Source organism: Nerophis lumbriciformis, linkage group LG37, assembly GCF_033978685.3.
Source record: "Nerophis lumbriciformis linkage group LG37, RoL_Nlum_v2.1, whole genome shotgun sequence".
Classification (NCBI taxonomy): domain Eukaryota; kingdom Metazoa; phylum Chordata; class Actinopteri; order Syngnathiformes; family Syngnathidae; genus Nerophis; species Nerophis lumbriciformis.
In genome coordinates, this window is record NC_084584.2 from 1,817,501 (window position 1) to 1,836,970 (window position 19,470).

The 19,470-nt window shown below is 36.5% G+C and overlaps 2 protein-coding genes across 2 annotated transcripts; one reads left to right on the plus strand and one right to left on the minus strand.

The window, feature by feature from the left end:
- Window positions 1-253: 253 nt before the first annotated feature.
- On the plus strand, window positions 254-3,082 carry chrac1 (chromatin accessibility complex subunit 1). Its single transcript, XM_061930951.2, has 3 exons — window positions 254-522; window positions 607-721; window positions 2,523-3,082. The coding sequence occupies exons 1-3, from the start codon at window positions 283-285 to the stop codon at window positions 2,603-2,605; spliced, it is 438 nt and encodes a 145-aa protein (XP_061786935.2). The 5' UTR covers window positions 254-282; the 3' UTR covers window positions 2,606-3,082.
- Window positions 3,083-4,408: 1,326 nt separating this feature from the next.
- LOC133577277 (uncharacterized) lies at window positions 4,409-12,220 on the minus strand. Its single transcript, XM_061930949.2, has 3 exons — window positions 12,030-12,220; window positions 9,893-10,359; window positions 4,409-4,931 (listed from the first exon to the last, which is right to left on the minus strand). Exons 2-3 carry the CDS (start codon window positions 10,357-10,359, stop codon window positions 4,790-4,792), a joined length of 609 nt encoding a protein of 202 aa, XP_061786933.2. The 5' UTR covers window positions 12,030-12,220; the 3' UTR covers window positions 4,409-4,789.
- Window positions 12,221-19,470: the final 7,250 nt, after the last annotated feature.

The following is a 19,470-nucleotide window of genomic DNA, read 5'->3' on the forward strand; positions in this document are numbered from 1 at the left end:
ATATATATATATATATAAATATATGTATAATTTGTATTTTATATATATATATATATATATATAAATATATGTATAATTTGTATTTTATATATATATATATATAAATATATGTATAATTTGTATTTTATATATATATATATATATATATATATATATATATATATGTATAATTTGTATTATACAGTTATCATAGTGTACAATTCTATTAATAATCGCCACTTTGTTGTTTCCGGCGAGAGCAGTTCCACTCCACTCCAGCAGGGGGGGCGCTGAGCCAACACAATGAGCGAATATGCGCATGTTTGCCAGGAGAAGAAGCCTTCAGTCAGGCTTGAAAACAACCGTGTCGAAGCTCGCCAGCGCGGTGAAATGTCGAAAAGGAGCCAGCACAAAGACGACGGGACGGCGGGGAGCAAGAAGAACATTTCCCTCCCCGTTTCTAGAGTGAGGCTCATCATGAAGAGCTCGCCGGATGTGTCCAACATTAACCAGGACGCGCTCTTCCTCACCACCAAGGCGACGGTAAAAGCAAGCTAGATATTTTTGTGGTCGTGCGGGAGGAAGTTGGGTGCTTTCAAAATAAAAGTCCGCAACTCGTCATCGCAGGAGCTGTTTGTGCAGCATTTGGCGCTGAGCTCGTTGAACCAGGAAAACAACAGCTTGACTTACAGCGACCTCGCTAACACTGCAGAGGAGACGGAAACACTACAATTTCTCACAGGTGACATTTCCAGAATATGAGCACTTTTGTTTTTAATTGTACTTTTTCCCCCCGTGCATAGCTTGCACCAGTTTACCATTTTAACACTAGCATGTTAGGGGTTAGCATTTTAACACTAGCATGTCAGCGGTGAGCATGTTAGCAATATCATGTTAGTGGTTAGCATGTTAGCATGTTAGGGGTTAGCATTTTAACACTAGTATGTCAGCGGTAAGCATGTTAGCAATATCATGTTAGTGGTTAGCATGTTAGCATTAGCATGTTAGCATGTTAGGGGTTAGCATTTTAACACTAGCATTTCAGCGGTGAGCATGTTAGCAATATCATGTTAGTGGTTAGCATGTTAGCATTAGCATGTTAGCTGTTAGCATGTTAGGGGTTAGCATTTTAACACTAGCATGTCAGCGGTAAGCATGTTAGCAATATCATGTTAGTGGTTAGCATGTTAGCATTAGCATGTTAGCGGTTGTCCAGGGTGTACGACGCCTTCCGCCCGATTGTAGCTGAGATACGCTCCAGCGCCCCCAGCGACCGTAAGGGAATAAGCGGATAAAAATGGATGGATGTTAGGAGTTAGCAATTTTAACACTAGCATGTCAGCAATGAGCATGTTAGCAATATCATGTTAGTGGTCTGCAACATTTTCATTTTCAATCTATGAATGTACAACTGTTTGTTTATTTTGTTGACCATTGACCGAAGAATAAACTTTACTTACTGGTTAGCATGTTAGCATTAGCATGTTAGCTGTTAGCATGTTAGGGGTTAGCATTTTAACACTAGCATATTAGGGATGAGCTTTTTAACACTAGCATGTTGGGGTTATCATTTTAACACTAGCATGTTGGCAGTGAGCAAGTTAGCAATATTATGTTAGCATGTTAGCGCTAGCATCTTAGCTGTTAGCATGTTACCACCAGCATGTTAACATGGTACCACCAGCATATTAGCGGTTAGGTGGTTAACACAAGCATGTTAGCGGTAAGCATTAGCATGTTAGGGGTTAGCATTTTAACACTAGCATGTTAGGGGTTAGCGTTTTAACATTAGCATGTTAGGGGTTAGCGTTTTAACTCCAGCATGTTAGAGGTGCGCATGTTAGCAATATCATGTTAGCGGTTAGCATGTTAGCACTAGCATCTTAGTTGTTAGCATGTTAACACTAGTATGTTAGAGGTTAGCATGTTACCACCAGCATGTTAGCGGTTAGCATGTTGCATATTAGCAGTTAGCATGTTAACACCCGCATTTTAGCACTTAGCATGTTAGCACTAGTATGTTAGAGGTTAGCATGTTGCCACCAGCATGTTAGCGGTAAGCATGTTACCACCAGCATGTTAGCGGTTAGCATGTTAACACCAGCATGTTAGCGGTTAGAATGTTAACACCAGCATGTTAGTAGTTAGCATGTTAACACCAGCATGTTAGCATGTTAGCAGTTAGCATGTTAGCAGTTAGCTTGTTAGCAGTTAGCATGTTAGCGGTTAGCATGTTAACATTAGCATATTAGTAGTTAACTGGTTAGCACTAGTACTACATTAGCACCGCTGTACTAATGAATAAAAAGCGGTACTATACTGCTACTGAAAAATACCTGTACTTTTTTAGTTTCCTGTGCATGACACACTGGGTGTGCTGGTCCAATTGTGTGCTCACATTTGTATCGTGTCCTGATTGTCATCGAAGTTGTATTTTTACTTTTTCATGTCGACTAATGCATTTTATTCCTCTTTGTGTATTTGTGTTCCCCTTTTATTGCTACACGTTTGAGCTTAAAATGTTTTTGTTTTTTTCCTGGCAGATATTCTTCCGAAGAAGATCCTGGCCCGTGATTACTTCAAGTCTTTGGAGGACATGCGGGACCAGGAAGAAGCTGACCTGTGAACCAAACATCACTTTGCTTTTGTCCTGGAAAGCTTTTACAATCACTTACCAGCGTTATGTTAGCACTAGCATGTTAGCAATAACATTTTAGCGTTAGCATGTTAGCACTAGCATGTTAACTGTTGGCATGTGAGCACTAGTATATTAGTGGTTAGCATGTTAGCACTAGTATGTCAGCTGTTAGCATGCACATGCTAGCTGTTAGCACTAGCATGTAAGATGTTAAAATGTTAGCTGTTAGCATGCTATCATTAGCATGTTAGTGGTTAACATGTTAGCACTAGCATGTTAGCTGTTAGCATGTGAGCACTAGTATGTTAGTGGTTAGCATTTTAGCACTAGTATGTCAGCTGTTAGCATGCACATGTTAGTGGTTAACATGTTAGCACTAGCATGTAAGATGTTAGAATGTTAGCTGTTAGCATGCTTTTCATTAGCATGTTAGTGGTTAACATGTTAGCACTGGCATGTAAGATGTTAGCAGATAGCATGTTTAGCATTAACATGTTAGCTGTGAGTATTAGTATGCTAGCTGTTAGCATTAGCATGTTAGCATTTTAGCTGTTAGCATGTAAGCACTAGTATATTAGTGGTTAGCATGTTAGCACTAGTATGTCAACTGTTAGCACGAACATGCTATCTGTTAGCATGTTAGCACTATCATGTAAGATGTTAGAATGTTTGCTGTTAGCATGCTTTTCATTAGCATGTTAGTGGTTAACATGTTAGCACTGGCATGTTAGCAGATAGCATGTTTAGCACTAACATGTTAGCTGTGAGTATTAGTATGTTAGCATGTTAGCTGTTAGCATTAGCATTTCAGCTGTTAGCATGTGAGCACTAGTATATTAGTGGTTAGCATGTTAGCACTAGTATGTCAACTGTTAGCACGAACATGCTATCTGTTAGCATGTTAGCACTACCATGTAAGATGTTAGAATGTTAGCTGTTAGCATGCTATCATTAGTGTGTTCGTTGTTAACATGTTAGCATTAGCATGTTTAGACCAACATGTTAGCTGTTAGCATGTTAACTAATATGTTAGCGCTTAGCAGTTTAGCACTAATATGTTAGCTGTGAGTACTAGCATGTTAGCATATTAGCATTAGCAGTTAGCATGTTAACACCAGCATGTTAGCTGTTAGCATGTTAACACTAGTATATTAGTGGTTAGCATGTTAGCACTAGTATGTCAACTGTTAGCACAAACATGCTATCTGTTAGCATGTTAGCACTAGCATGTAAGATGTTAGAATGTTAGCTGTCAGCATGCTATCATTAGTGTGTTAGTGGTTAACATGTTAGCATTAGCATGTTAGCGGTTAGCATGTTTAGACCAACATGTTAGCTGTTAGCATGTTAACACTAGTATGTTAGCGCTTAGCAGTTTAGCACTAATATGTTAGCTGTGAGTACTAGCGTGTTAGCGTATTAGCATGTTAGCAGTTAGCATGTTAACACTAGCATGTTAGCTGTTAGCATGAAAGCAAAACAAACAACTTCGCATCTTCAAAGATTGTGTGCGTTAAATTGCTGTAAACAATTGAAAAAGTGTTTTATTGGCTGTAAAATATAAAAGTTATATTTTCCCACGTCTTACTTCATGTTATGTTGCTGATTAAACGTTTCCCAACATGCCTTTTATATTATATTTATTTATATTTATATTTTTATATGTATATTTTTATAATTATATTTATATTAATATTTATATTATATTTGTATTTGTATTCATATTTATATTTATATTTAGTTATATTTATATTTATATTTATATTAATGCTAGTCACACACTTCATGCTTTACAAGGTTTATTGTGCTACTCAGAGTGGACAATATTGAGCGCTGGTGAGGTCCCCGCAGGAGGAGGTTGTGGAACCTGTGAGGTCCCTGCAGGAGGAGGTTGTGGAACCTGTGAGGTCCCCGCAGGAGGAGGTTGTGGAACCTGTGAGGTCCCCGCAGGAGGAGGTTGTGGAACCTGTGAGGTCACCGCAGGAGGAGGTTGTGGAACCTGTGAGGTCCCCGCAGGAGGAGGTTGTGGAACCTGTGAGGCCACCGCAGGAGGAGGTTGTGGAACCTGTGAGGTCACCGCAGGAGGAGGTTGTGGAACCTGTGAGGCCACCGCAGGAGGAGGTTGTGGAACCTGTGAGGTCACCGCAGGAGGAGGTTGTGGAACCTGTGAGGTCACCGCAGGAGGAGGTTGTGGATCCTGATCTGCATGGCGACCAGACTCTCCTCCAGCGTGGACAAGTTCCTCTCCAGGGCGGCGGCCGTGAGCCGGCGGGCGCGTCCCGCTGTCCTGGTGTCGGCCATCTTGTCCTTCATGCTGTGTGGGCGCAGCACATGTCACATGATACAACACAAAAGTAAACACCGTGCAGAACTGCTTGTATCGCACATGATATCACACACAAGTAAACATTCTGCAGGACTGCTTGTATCGCATATATCACACAAGTAAACACGCTAAAGAACTGCTTTTATCACACATGATATCACATAGAAGTAAACATTCTGCAGACTGCTTGTATCGCACATGACTTCACACACAAGTAAACACTCTGCAGGACTGCTTGTATCGCATATATCACACACAAGTAAACACTCTGCAATAGTGCTTGTATCGCACATGATATCACACAAAAGTAAACACCGTGCAGAACTGCTTGTATCGCACATGATATCACACACAAGTAAACATTCTGCAGAACTGCTTGTATCGCACAAGATATCACACACAAAGTAACTGCTCTGCAGAACTGCTTGTATCGCACATGATATCACAGATAAACACTGCATGACTGTATCGCACATGATATCACACACAAACACTCTGCAGGACTGCTTGTATCGCACAAGATATCACACACAAAGTAACTGCTCTGCAGAACTGCTTGTATCGCACATGATATCACACAAACACTCTGCAGGACTGCTTGTATCGCACAAGATATCACACACAAAGTAACCGCTCTGCAGAACTGTTTGTATCACACATATCACACACATAAACACTCTGCAGGATTGCTTGTATCGCACGTGATATCACACACAAGTAAACACTCTGCAATACCGCTTGTATCGCACATGATATCACACAAAAGTAAACACCGTGCAGAACTGCTTGTATCGCACATGATATCACACAAGTAAACACGCTAAAGAATTGCTTTTATCACACATAATATCACATACAAGTAAACATTCGGCAGACTGCTTGTATCGCACAAGATATCACACAAAAAGTAACCGCTCTGCAGAACTGCTTGTATCACACATGATATCACACACAAGTAAACACTCTGCAGGACTGCTTGTATTGCACAAGATATAACACACAAAGTAACCGCTCTTCAGAACTGCTTGTATCGCACATGATTTCACACACATAAACACTCTGTAGGACTGCTTGTATCGCACATGATATCACACACAAGTAAACACTCTGCAGGACTGCTTGTATCGCACATGATATCACACACAAGTAAACACTCTGCAGGCCTGCTTGTATCGCACGTGATATCACACACAAGTAAACACTGCAATACTGCTTGTATCGCACATGATATCACACAAAAGTAAACACCGTGCAGAACTGCTTGTATCGCACATGATATCACACACAAGTAAACACTCTGCAGGACTGCTTGTATCGCATATATCACACAAGTAAACACGCTAAAGAACTGCTTTTATCACACATGATATCACATACAAGTAAACATTCTGCAGACTGCTTGTATCGCACATGATATCACACACAAGTAAACACTCTGCAGGACTGCTTGTATCGCACAAGATATCACACACAAAGTAACCGCTCTGCAGAACTGCTTGCATCGCACATGATATCACACACTTAAACACTCTGCAGGACTGCTTGTATCGCACGTGATATCACACAAGTAAACATTCTGCAGGACTGCTTGTATCACATATATCACACAAGTAAACACGCTAAAGAATTGCTTTTATCACACATAATATCACATACAAGTAAACATTCTGCAGACTGCTTGTATCGCACATGACTTCACACAAAAGTAAACACTCTGCAGGACTGCTTGTATCGCACAAGATATAACACACAAAGTAACCGCTCTGCAGAACTGCTTGTATCGCACATGATATCACACACATAAACACTCTGCAGGACTGCTTGTATCGCACAAGATATCACACACAAAGTAACTGCTCTGCAGAACTGCTTGTATCGCACATGATATCACACACAAGTAAACACTCTGCAGGACTGCTTGTATCGCATATATCACACAAGTAAACACGCTAAAGAACTGCTTTTATCACACATGATATCACATACAAGTAAACATTCGGCAGACTGCTTGTATTGCACATGATATCACACACAAGTAAACACTCTGCAGGACTGCTTGTATCGCACAAGATATCACACAAAAAGTAACAAGATATCACACAAAAAGTAACCGCTCTGCAGAACTGCTTGTATCACACATGATATCACACACTTAAACACTCTGCAGGACTGCTTGTATCGCACGTGATATCACACACAAGTAAACACTGCAATACTGCTTGTATCGCACATGATATCACACAAAAGTAAACACCGTGCAGAACTGCTTGTATCGCACATGATATCACACACAAGTAAACATTCTGCAGAACTGCTTGTATCGCATATATCACACAAGTAAACACGCTAAAGAATTGCTTTTATCACACATGATATCACATACAAGTAAACGTTCGGCAGACTGCTTGTATCGCACATGATATCACACACAAGTAAACACTCTGCAGGACTGCTTGTATCGCACAAGATATCACACAAAAAGTAACCGCTCTGCAGAACTGCTTGTATCACACATGATATCACACACTTAAACACTCTGCAGGACTGCTTGTATCGCACGTGATATCACACACAAGTAAACACTCTGCAATACTGCTTGTATCGCACATGATATCACACACAAGTAAACACCGTGCAGAACTGCTTGTATCGCACATGATATCACACAAGTAAACACGCCAAAGAATTGCTTTTATCACACATAATATCACATACAAGTAAACATTCGGCAGACTGCTTGTATCGCACATGATATCACACACAAGTAAACACTCTGCAGGACTGCTTGTATCGCACAAGATATCACACAAAAAGTAACCGCTCTGCAGAACTGCTTGTATCACACATGATATCACACACTTAAACACTCTGCAGGACTGCTTGTATCACACATGATATCACACACAAGTAAACACTCTGCAGGCCTGCTTGTATGCACATGATATCACACACGAGTAAACACTCTGCAATAGTGCTTGTATCGCACATGATATCACACAAAAGTAAACACCATGCAGAACTGCTTGTATCGCACATGATATCACACACAAGTAAACATTCCGCAGGACTGCTTGTATCGCATATATCACACAAGTAAACACGCTAAAGAACTGCTTTTATCACACATGATATCACATACAAGTAAACACTCTGCAAAACTGCTTGTATCGCACATGATATCACACACAAGTAAACACTCTGCAGGACTGCTTGTATCGCAAAAGATATCACACACAAAGTAACCGCTCTGCAGAACTGCTTGTATCACACATGATATCACACACTTACACACTCTGCAGGACTGCTTGTATCGCACGTGATATCACACACAAGTAAACACTCTGCAATGCTGCTTGTATCGCACATGATATCACACAAAAGTAAACACCGTGCAGAACTGCTTGTATCGCACATGATATCACACACAAGTAAACACTCTGCAGGCCTGCTTGTATGCACATGATATCACACACAAGTAAACACTCTGCAATAGTGCTTGTATCGCACATGATATCACACAAAAGTAAACACCGTGCAGAACTGCTTGTATCGCACATGATATCACACAAAAGTAAACACCGTGCAGAACTGCTTGTATCGCACATGATATCACACAAGTAAACACGCTAAAGAATTGCTTTTATCACACATAATATCACATACAAGTAAACATTTGGCAGACTGCTTGTATCGCACATGATATCACACACAAGTAAACACTCTGCAAGACTGCTTGTATCGCACAAGATATCACACAAAAAGTAACCACTCTGCAGAACTGCTTGTATCACACATGATATCACACACTTAAACACTCTGCAGGACTGCTTGTATCGCACGTGATATCACACACAAGTAAACACTCTGCATAACCACTTGTATCGCACATGATATCACACAAAAGTAAACCGTGCAGAACTGCTTGTATCGCACATGATATCACACACAAGTAAACATTCTGCAGGACTGCTTGTATCGCATATATCACACAAGTAAACACGCTAAAGAATTGCTTTTATCACACATAATATCACATACAAGTAAACATTCGGCAGACTGCTTGTGTCGCACATGATATCACACACAAGTAAACACTCTGCAGACTGCTTGTATCGCACATGATATCACACACAAGTAAACACTCTGCAGGACTGCTTGTATCGCACAAGATAACACACACAAAGTAACTGCTCTGCAGAACTGCTTGTATCGCACATGATATCACACACATAAACACTATGCAGTACTGCTTGTATCGCACATGATATCACACAAAAGTGAACACCGTGCAGAACTGCTTGTATCGCACATGATATCACACAAGTAAACACGCTAAATAACTGCTTTTATCACACATGATATCACATACAAGTAAACATTCTGCAGACTGCTTGTATCGCACATGACTTCACACACAAGTAAACACTCTGCAGGACTGCTTGTATCGCACAAGATATCACACACAAAGTAACCGCTCTGCAGAACTGCTTGTATCGCACATGATATCACACACTTAAACACTCTGCAGGACTGCTTGTATCGCACGTGATATCACACACAAGTAAACACTCTGCAATACCGCTTGTATCGCACATGATATCACACAAAAGTAAACACCGTGCAGAACTGCTTGTATCGCACATGATATCACACAAGTAAACACGCTAAAGAATTGCTTTTATCACACATAATATCACATACAAGTAAACATTCGGCAGACTGCTTGTATCGCACATGATATCACACACAAGTAAACACTCTGCAGGACTGCTTGTATCGCACAAGATATCACACACAAAGTAACCGCTCTGCAGAACTGCTTGTATCGCACATGATATCACACACTTAAACACTCTGCAGGACTGCTTGTATCGCACGTGATATCACACACAAGTAAACACTCTGCAGGACTGCTTGTATTGCACATGATATCACAGACAGTATCTCACCTGGTCAGGAACCCTCGCTCCGTGCCGTCTCTCCTCTGGTCTCCCAGAGAGTCAAAGACCTGGTCCATCTTGTCCATGGCCTCCAAGGCAGTCCGGTGCTCGGTGACGATGGCGCTGACTTCCTCCCTGGCCTGCTGGCCCTGGTCCACGTCGCTGGAGGAGACCAGGGCCTGCAGTGCCACTGTGTTCTGCAGGACCAGCAGGCGGGACTTGGCCAGGTCTTCTGGACCGGCCGTGTCGTCCCAGCAGGTCTGGGAGGTGGACGGCAGCAGGAAGTGTTGAGTGCAGTGGGGGGGTGGGGCCACCTGGGGACTGTCTGCGTGTGGGGGGGACCACCCTGAACCCAGACCAGCGTCCCAGTCCTCCTGGTCCACTTGTCCAGGGACCTCCAGGTCCAAAGACCAGGTCACAACAGGGAAGCAGAAGGCCAGCAGGAACCAGCGCCAACTTATTGGACCCTGCAGCATCTTCTCACACACACACACACACACACACACACACACACACACACACACACACACACACACACACACACACACACAGGCACACACACACACACACACACACACACCTTTTACTATTTTTTTATCATTCACTATTTTACTATATTTATTTACTATTATATTTTCTATTACGATTATATTGCTTATCTACTATTACATTATTAACATGACTATTTAGTATTATACTATTAATTTATTAATTATACTATTTATTTAATATTATACTATTAATGTATTATTTTAATATTTATTTAGTATTATACTATTAATATATTATTTATTATACTATTTATTTGGTATTATACTATTGATGTATTATATGTATTTAGTATTATACTATTAATATATTATTTATTATACTATTTATTTAGTATTATACTATTAATGTATTATTTATTATACTATTTATTTAGTGTTATTACTATTAATGTATTATTTATTATACTATTAATGTATTATTTATTATACTATTTATTTAGTATTATAATATTTATTTAGTATTATACTATTACTATATTATTTATTATACTATTTATTTAGTATTATACTATTGATGTATTATTATATTTATTTAGTATTATACTATTAATATATTATTTATTATACTATTTATTTAGTATTATACTATTAATGTATTATTTATTATACTATTTATTTAGTGTTATTACTATTAATGTATTATTTATTATACTATTAATGTATTATTTATTATACTATTTATTTAGTATTATATTTATTTAGTATTATACTATTAATATATTATTTATTATACTATTTATTTAGTATTATACTATTGATGTATTATTATATTTATTTAGTATTATACTATTAATACATTATTTATTATACTATTTATTTAGTATTATACTATTAATGTATTATTTATTATACTATTTATTCAGTGTTATTACTATTAATGTAGTATTATGCTATTTATTTAGTATTATACTATTAATGTATTATTATAATATTTATTTAGTACTATACTATGTATTATTTATTACACTATTTATTTACTAGTTACTATTGTACTATTTATTTATTTATTATTTACTATTATAAAATTTGTATTTACTATTTTATTATTCGCTATTATTTATTTACTATGTATTTATAATTTATTATTATACTATTTATCAAATACTATTATACTATATTTAGTTACTATTCTATTACTCTCTATTACTATGTAGAATGATATCATTTATTTACTATTCAATGATTTATTCAATATTATTATTTACAATAATACTATTTTCTATCACTATTTATTTCCTATTAAACTATTTATGATTATGTTTATTTACTATTATATGATTTACTATTACTGTTTGTTTACTTTTTTACTATTAAACTATTGACTATATTTGACTATTTATTTTGTTACATTATTTACTACTTAATGGCTATTACACAATTATTGTTAGTATTATCATTGTTTATTATTAAAGCATCATAGCCGTGTTAAACATCTTCATTCAAATAATTAATGATGACATTGCAACTTTTAAACATCTCATGCTCAGATGAAGACTTTTTCATGTTCTTCTCCCAAGAATAAGTCATAAACATTATTAATAATAATGTACTGTAGTAGTAATACTAGTAATAATAATAGTAATAATGTTCTTTACCTTGCAAAGAAGTCCAGCCACAGAAAAGTGTTGACGTCTTGCTCTGATCCTCGGCTGCTGCCTGAAGTCATGGAAACTATGAATGTTGCTGCACGTCTACTGGCTGCACTCTGAACACCAACCTTCTCAAGTGGAGTAGAGGAACAAAACAACCTTCTCAAGTAGAGGAGAGGAACAAAACAACCTTTTCAAGTAGAGTAGAGGAAAAAAGCAACCTTTTCAAGTAGAGTAGAGGAACAAAGCAACCTTTTCAAGTAGAGTAGAGGAACAAAGACGACCTTCTCAAGTACTGTAGGTGAACAAAACAACCTTCTCAGTAGAGTAGAGGAGCAAAAACAACCTTTTCAAGTAGAGTAGAGGGACAAAAACCAACATTCTCAGTAGAGTAGAGGAACAAAACAACCTTTTCAAGTAGAGTAGAGGAACAAAGCAACCTTTTCAAGTAGAGTAGAGGAACAAAAACAATTTCCTCGGTAGAGTAGAGGGACAAAAACAACCTTCTCAGTAGAGTAGAGGAACAAAACAACCTTTTCAAGTAAAGTAGAGGAACAAAACAACCTTTTCAAGTAGAGTAGAGGAACAAAGCAACCTTTTCAAGTAGAGTACAGGAACAAAACAACCTTTTCAAGTAGAGTAGAGGAACAAAGCAACCTTTTCAAGTAGAGTACAGGAACAAAAACAACCTCCTCAGTAGAGTAGAGGAACAAAAACAACCTTCTCAGTAGAGTAGAGGAACAAAAACAACCTTCTCAGTAGAGCAGAGGAACAAAAACAACCTTTTCAAGTGGAGTAGAGGAACAAAAACAACCTTCTCATTAGAGTAGAGGAACAAAAACAACCTTCTCAGTAGAGTAGAGGAACAAAAACGACCTTCTCAGTAGAGCAGAGGAACAAAACAACCTTCTCATTAGAGTAGAGGAACAAAACAACCTTCTCAGTAGAGTAGAAGATCAAAAACAACCTTCTCAGTAGAGTAGAGGAACAAAACAACCTTCTGAGTAGAGTAGAGGAACAAAACAACCTTCTCATTAGAGTAGAGGAACAAAACAACATTTTCAGTAGAGTAGAGGAACAAAAACAACCTTCTCAGTAGAGTAGAGGAACAAAATAACCCTCTCAGTAGAGTGGAGGAACAAAAACAACCTTTTCAAGTAGAGTAGAGGAACAAAAACAACCTTCTCAGTAGAGTAAAGGAACAAAAACAACCTTCTCAGTAGAGTAGAGGAACAAAAACAACCTTCTCAGTAGAGTAGAGGAACAAAACAACCTTCTCATTAGAGTAGAGGAACAAAAACAACCTTCTCAGTAGAGTAGAGGAACAAAACAACCTTCTCAGTAGAGTAGAGGAACAAAACAACCTTCTCAGTAGAGTAGAGGAACAAAAACAACCTTTTCAAGTGGAGTAGAGGAACAAAAACAACCTTCTCATTAGAGTAGAGGAACAAAAACAACCTTCTCAGTAGAGTAGAGGAACAAAAACAACCTTCTCAGTAGAGTAGAGGAACAAAACAACCTTCTCATTAGAGTAGAGGAACAAAAACAACCTTCTCAGTAGAGTAGAGGAACAAAACAACCTTCTCAGTAGAGTAGAGGAACAAAACAACCTTCTCAGTAGAGTAGAAGATCAAAAACAACCTTCTCAGTAGAGTAGAGGAACAAAAACAACCTTTTCAAGTGGAGTAGAGGAACAAAAACAACCTTCTCATTAGAGTAGAGGAACAAAAACAACCTTCTCAGTAGAGTAGAGGAACAAAACAACCTTCTCAGTAGAGTAGAGGAACAAAAACAATCTTTTCAAGTGGAGTAGAGGAACAAAAACAACCTTCTCATTAGAGTAGAGGAACAAAAACAACCTTCTCAGTAGAGTAGAGGAACAAAAACAACATTCTCAGTAGAGCAGAGGAACAAAATAACATTCTCATTAGAGTAGAGGAACAAAAACAACCTTCTCAGTAGAGTACAAGATCAAAAACAACCTTCTCAGTAGAGTAGAGGAGCAAAACAACCTTCTCAGTAGAGTAGAGGAATAAAAACTACCTTTTCAAGTAGAGTAGAGGAACAAAAACAACCTTCTCAGTAGAGTAGAGGAACAAAACAACCTTCTCAGTAGAGTAGAGGAACAAAACAACCTTCTCAGTAGAGTAGAGGAACAAAAACAACATTTTCAAGTAGAGTAAAGGAACAAAAACAACCTTCTCAGTAGAGTAGAAGATCAAAAACAACCTTCTCAGTAGAGTAGAGGAACAAAACAACCTTCTCAGTAGAGTAGAGGAATAAAACAACCTTTTCAAGTAGAGTAGAGGAACAAAAACAACCTTCTCAGTAGAGTAGAGGAACAAAACAACCTTCTCAGTAGAGTAGAGGAACAAAACAACCTTCTCAGTAGAGTAGAGGAACAAAAACAACCTTTTCAAGTAGAGTAGAGGAACAAAAACAACCTTCTCAGTAGAGTAAAGGAACAAAAACAACCTTCTCAGTAGAGTAGAGGAACAAAACAACCTTCTCAGTAGAGTAGAGGAACAAAAACAACCTTTTCAAGTGGAGTAGAGGAACAAAAACAACCTTCCCATTAGAGTAGAGGAACAAAAACAACCTTTTCAGTAGAGTAGAGGAACAAAAACAACCTTTTCAAGTAGAGTAGAGGAACAAAAACAACCTTCTCAGTAGAGTAGAGGAACAAAATAACCCTCTCAGTAGAGTGGAGGAACAAAAACAACCTTTTCAAGTAGAGTAGAGGAACAAAAACATCCTTCTCAGTAGAGTAGAGGAACAAAAACAACCTTCTCAGTAGAGCAGAGGAACAAAAACAACCTTTTTAAGTAGAGTAGAGGAACAAAAAGGATGTTGAGGAAGGAGAATCCAAGTGCAAGTATTGAGGAGCAGTAAAGTGAAGTCGGCAAGTAAGTTAGTGAAGTCAGTAAGAAAGTAAGTCAATAAGTAAGTGAAGGAAGTCAGTAAGAAAGTGAAGTCAGCAAGTAATAAAGTGAAGTCAGTCATAAAGTGTAGTAAGTGTGTGTCATTGTTTCCTGTGTGGAATGAAAATGTTCCAATGAGGTTTTTTTAATCTTTTCTTTTCTTTTTTTTTCTTCCAAACAACACAAGTTTGAATCCAAAGCTGCTGAAAGAATGTGAGCTCACACAACATAACTACTAACTACTAACTACTACATCTCATACACAACATAACTACTAACTACTAACTACTACATCTCATACACAACATAACTACTAACTACTACATCTCATACACAACATAACTACTAACTACTAACTACTACATCTCATACACAACATAACTACTAACTACTACATCTCATACACAACATAACTACTAACTACTACATCTCATACACAACATAACTACTAACTACTACATCTCATACACAACATAACTACTAACTACTAACTACTACATCTCATACACAACATAACTACTAACTACTACATCCCATACACAACATAACTACTAACTACTACATCCCATACACAACATAACTACTAACTACTACATCCCATACACAACATAACTACTAACTACTACATCCCATACACAACATAACTACTAACTACTACATCTCATACACAACATAACTACTAACTACTACATCCCATACACAACATAACTACTAACTACTACATCCCATACACAACATAACTACTAACTACTACATCTCATACACAACATAACTACTAACTACTACATCCCATACACAACATAACTACTAACTACTACATCCCATACACAACATAACTACTAACTACTACATCCCATACACAACATAACTACTAACTACTACATCTCATACACAACATAACTACTAACTACTACATCTCATACACAACATAACTACTAACTACTAACTACTACATCTCATACACAACATAACTACTAACTACTACATCTCATACACAACATAACTACTAACTACTACATCTCATACACAACATAACTACTAACTACTAACTACTACATCTCATACACAACATAACTACTAACTACTACATCCCATACACAACATAACTACTAACTACTACATCCCATACACAACATAACTACTAACTACTACATCCCATACACAACATAACTACTAACTACTACATCCCATACACAACATAACTACTAACTACTACATCCCATACACAACATAACTACTAACTACTACATCCCATACACAACATAACTACTAACTACTACATCTCATACACAACATTACTACTAACTACTACATCTCATACACAACATAACTACTAACTACTACATCTCATACACAACATAACTACTAACTACTACATCTCATACACAACATAACTACTAACTACTACATCTCATACACAACATAACTACTAACTACTACATCTCATACACAACATAACTACTAACTACTAACTACTACATCTCATACACAACATAACTACTAACTACTACATCCCATACACAACATAACTACTAACTACTACATCCCATACACAACATAACTACTAACTACTACATCCCATACACAACATAACTACTAACTACTACATCCCATACACAACATAACTACTAACTACTACATCTCATACACAACATAACTACTAACTACTACATCCCATACACAACATAACTACTAACTACTACATCCCATACACAACATAACTACTAACTACTACATCTCATACACAACATAACTACTAACTACTACATCCCATACACAACATAACTACTAACTACTACATCCCATACACAACATAACTACTAACTACTACATCCCATACACAACATAACTACTAACTACTACATCTCATACACAACATAACTACTAACTACTACATCTCATACACAACATAACTACTAACTACTAACTACTACATCTCATACACAACATAACTACTAACTACTACATCTCATACACAACATAACTACTAACTACTACATCTCATACACAACATAACTACTAACTACTAACTACTACATCTCATACACAACATAACTACTAACTACTACATCCCATACACAACATAACTACTAACTACTACATCCCATACACAACATAACTACTAACTACTACATCCCATACACAACATAACTACTAACTACTACATCCCATACACAACATAACTACTAACTACTACATCCCATACACAACATAACTACTAACTACTACATCCCATACACAACATAACTACTAACTACTACATCTCATACACAACATTACTACTAACTACTACATCTCATACACAACATAACTACTAACTACTACATCTCATACACAACATAACTACTAACTACTACATCTCATACACAACATAACTACTAACTACTACATCTCATACTACAACTCATTTCATTCTTTCAAAGTAAAGTTGCACTTTCATTAAAAGTCATTTCATTCTTTCAAAGTAAAGTTGCACCTTCATTAAAAGTCATTTCATTCTTTCAAAGTAAAGTTGCACCTTCATTAAAAGTCATTTCATTCTTTCAAAGTAAAGTTGCACCTTCATTAAATGTCATTTCATTCTTTCAAAGTAAAGTTGCACCTTCATTAAAAGTCATTTCATTCTTTCAAAGTAAAGTTGCACCTTCATTAACTCATTTCATTCTTTCAAAGTAAAGTTGCACCTTCATTAAAAGTCATTTCATTCTTTCAAAGTAAAGTTGCACCTTCATTAAAAGTCATTTCATTCTTTCAAAGTAAAGTTGCACCTTCATTAAGTAATTTCATTCTTTCAAAGTAAAGTTGCACCTTCATTAAATGTCATTTCATTCTTTCAAAGTAAAGTTGCACCTTCATTAACTCATTTCATTCTTTCAAAGTAAAGTTGCACCTTCATTAAAAGTCATTTCATTCTTTCAAAGTAAAGTTGCACCTTCATTAAAAGTCATTTCATTCTTTCAAAGTAAAGTTGCACCTTCATTAAATGTCATTTCATTCTTTCAAAGTAAAGTTGCACCTTCATTAAAAGTCATTTCATTCTTTCAAAGTAAAGTTGCATCTTCATTAAAAGTCATTTCATTCTTTCAAAGTAAAGTTGCACCTTCATTAAAAGTCATTTCATTCTTTCAAAGTAAAGTTGCACCTTCATTAAATGTCATTTCATTCTTTCAAAGTAAAGTTGCACCTTCATTAAAAGTCATTTCATTCTTTCAAAGTAAAGTTGCATCTTCATTAAAAGTCATATATTCTTTCAAAGTAAAGTCACACCTTCATTAAAAGTCATTTCATTCTTTCAAAGTAAAGTTGCACCTTCATTAAGTCATTTCATTCTTTCAAAGTAAAGTTGCACCTTCATTAAAAGTCATTTAATTCTTTCAAAGTAAAGTTGCACCTTCATTAAGTCATTTCATTCTTTCAAAGTAAAGTTGCATCTTCATTAAAAGTCATATATTCTTTCAAAGTAAAGTTGCACCTTCATTAAAAGTCATTTCATTCTTTCAAAGTAAAGTTGCACCTTCATTAAAAGTCATTTCATTCTTTCAAAGTAAAGTTACACCTTCATTAAATCATTTCATTCTTTCAAAGTAAAGTTGCACCTTCATTAAAAGTCATTTCATTCTTTCAAAGTAAAGTTGCACCTTCATTAAGTCATTTCATTCTTTCAAAGTAAAGTTGCACCTTCATTAAAAGTCATTTCATTCTTTCAAAGTAAAGTTGCACCTTCATTAAAAGTCATTTCCTTCTTTCAAAGTAAAGTTGCACCTTCATTAAAAGTCATTTCATTCTTTCAAAGTAAAGTTGCACCTTCATTAACTCATTTCATTCTTTCAAAGTAAAGTTGCACCTTCATTAAAAGTCATTTCATTCTTTCAAAGTAAAGTTGCACCTTCATTAAAAGTCATTTCATTCTTTCAAAGTAAAGTTGCACCTTCATTAAAAGTCATTTCATTCTTTCAAAGTAAAGTTGCACCTTCATTAAATGTAAAGTTGCACCTTTATTAAAAGTCATTTCATTATTTCAAAGTAAAGTTACACCTTCATTAAAAGTCATTTCATTCTTTCAAAGTAAAGTTGCACCTTCATTAACTCATTTCATTCTTTCAAAGTAAAGTTGCACCTTCATTAAAAGTCATTTCATTCTTTCAAAGTAAAGTTGCACCTTCATTAAAAGTCATTTCATTCTTTCAAAGTAAAGTTGCACCTTCATTAAATGTCATTTCATTCTTTCAAAGTAAAGTTGCACCTTCATTAAAAGTCATTTCATTCTTTCAAAGTAAAGCTGCATCTTCATTAAAAGTCATTTCATTCTTTCAAAGTAAAGTTGCACCTTCATTAAAAGTAATTTCATTCTTTCAAAGTAAAGTTGCACCTTCATTAAATGTCATTTCATTCTTTCAAAGTAAAGTTGCACCTTCATTAAAAGTCATTTCATTCTTTCAAAGTAAAGTTGCATCTTCATTAAAAGTCATATATTCTTTCAAAGTAAAGTCGCACCTTCATTAAAAGTCATTTCATTCTTTCAAAGT